This window comes from Sinocyclocheilus rhinocerous, unplaced genomic scaffold, assembly GCF_001515625.1.
Source record: "Sinocyclocheilus rhinocerous isolate Xijiao unplaced genomic scaffold, SAMN03320098_v1.1 scaffold7024, whole genome shotgun sequence".
In the NCBI taxonomy this organism is placed as follows: domain Eukaryota; kingdom Metazoa; phylum Chordata; class Actinopteri; order Cypriniformes; family Cyprinidae; genus Sinocyclocheilus; species Sinocyclocheilus rhinocerous.
The window spans coordinates 82,335-84,368 of NW_015661989.1; the positions used below are offsets into that span (position 1 = coordinate 82,335).

Below are 2,034 nucleotides of genomic sequence, written 5' to 3' on the forward strand. Positions count from 1 at the left end.
GATGCAATCCGACGGGACTCGGGCAGAAATCATGTTCATGGATGAGCTAGTGATTTATTAACGTAGTAGAATGAAGTAGGGTGAGGCTGAAAGCCGTCGAAGCGAAAAGAGGCGCTGAACGAGCGCGACACACGGCTAGAAAGCAGCGGAGCATTTATTATGCCACAGTCGAGCGCTTCAGCTGCTTCCGGTCGTGCGTATGTGGGGTAAAGCAGCGCTGTTTTATCATACTAGATACATTTAGTTCTGTTATAGGAAATCGAACTGGAAATCGAGGGGTTATGACGTCATTATCAGGCGACACAATGACACTATAGACACGCTCCGTGTCACTAGTTAAAACTGCTTATTTCTCTGGATTTAAACATGCTTCGAAACATTTGGGATAATGTAAGTACACAAGTCAGCAAAATATATAACACTGTTCTAGTGGTTTTGGGATATTTTAATAAAAAAATCTTACATATTGTGCCTTTAAATAATGTTTTGTGGGTAATTTCACAGCCAAATTTAATTAATCGACACAATGTAATTAATTAGATTATTAGCCCTAATTCTGATAAAAATGGTGATTTTATTTTTTGCCCACCTTCCTCATGAAGAACTTCTCTTTGAGCCGGTACTCGGCGGCGCTGGCTCCCGGCAGACGCGGCTGGCCGTGGTTGGACTTGCAGCAGATCATGAGGCCGTCGAAGAGGAAGATGTGGCGCTCGTGTTTGGCGCCGACCCGCGTGAGCGTCCCCTCCATGATGAACTCGTTGCAGCACTGGCCGATGTCTTTGCCCTCCCAGCCGTCGATGTTCCTCTGGATCTCATTCATCTTCTTGATGGCCAGATGTTTGCCCTTCATCTGCTGACTGTAGAAGCGGCACGCCGACTCGCTGAGAGACACGACACGACAGACAACCATCAGGAGACAAAGCCAGAAAAACAGGGCTGGGCTGACTATACACTGACGATTCAATCATTTTGATGAGCTGATACTGATTCTGAAATCCTAAGATTGATATTTTAGTCAATGCTTTTTTCAGTTGATTCCTCTAAACTTTATTTGTGGTGCCTATAATAATCACAATAAGTTACTTTTGTTATGAAACAAAGTCTCAGATTTCAAATTCTGTCAGTTTCATCACTAAGTTCACTCATTACATGTGTTTTTGTGGCTCTTTAACGCGTGCTGTCGCTGATCATCTCTTCCTCTTTACTACTAGTTATAGCAGCAAATAAACATGAATGAACATCAGAATCCGAACAACTTATTGATCAATCATGAATCATGTAATCAATCAATCAGTGATTCAACCACAGAAAGACTTCAATAAAACAGCTTGAGATCAATAATGTCATGTAACATCACATTTAAAGACTTTCAATTTAAAAAACATAAACTCGATATTCAACTAGAAAAATAACTCCACAGAGGAGCATTTTGATAAATATATGCACTATATTAAATATTCATTATACAGTCAGGTCCATATATATTTGGACAAAGTCAACAGCTATTTTAGCTGTTGACCAAAACATATTCAAGTTACAGTTATATAATGAATCTTAAAGTGCACACTCTGAGCTTTAATTTGAGGGTATTCTCATCACAATTGGAGGAAAGGTTAAAGAATTGCAGCTCTTTAATATGTACCACCCCCCTTTTTCAAGGGACCATAAGTAATTGTACAATTGACTCAAAAGCTGTTTCATGGACAGATGTGGGCTGCTCCTTCGTTATTTCTACATCAATTAAGCAGGTAAAAGTTCTGGACGTCCACGGAGGACAACAGTGGTGATGATCGGAGAATCCTCATTCGCTTCATAGTACAAATGAACAATGAACCAAAACATACAGCAAAAGCAACCCAGGAGTTTTTGAAGGTAAAAAGTGGAATATTCTGCAATGGCCGAGTCAATCTCCTGATCTCAACCCGACTGAGCAGCATTTCACTCGCTGAAGACCAAACTAAAGCAGAAAGAGCCACAAACACACAACAGCTGAAGTCAGCTGCAGTAAAGGCCTGGCAAAGCATCACAAAGGAG

At 40.9% G+C, this 2,034-nt stretch overlaps 1 protein-coding gene across 1 annotated transcript in view; it reads right to left on the reverse strand.

The window, feature by feature from the left end:
* Positions 1 to 2,034, reverse strand: part of LOC107727064 (son of sevenless homolog 1) — a gene marked incomplete at its 5' end in the record, with an annotated part of 47,799 nt that overhangs the window by 32,893 nt on the left and 12,872 nt on the right. Inside the window, 1 exon segment of the mRNA XM_016536829.1 lies at positions 590 to 881. Coding sequence (XP_016392315.1) covers positions 590 to 881 — 292 coding nt within the window.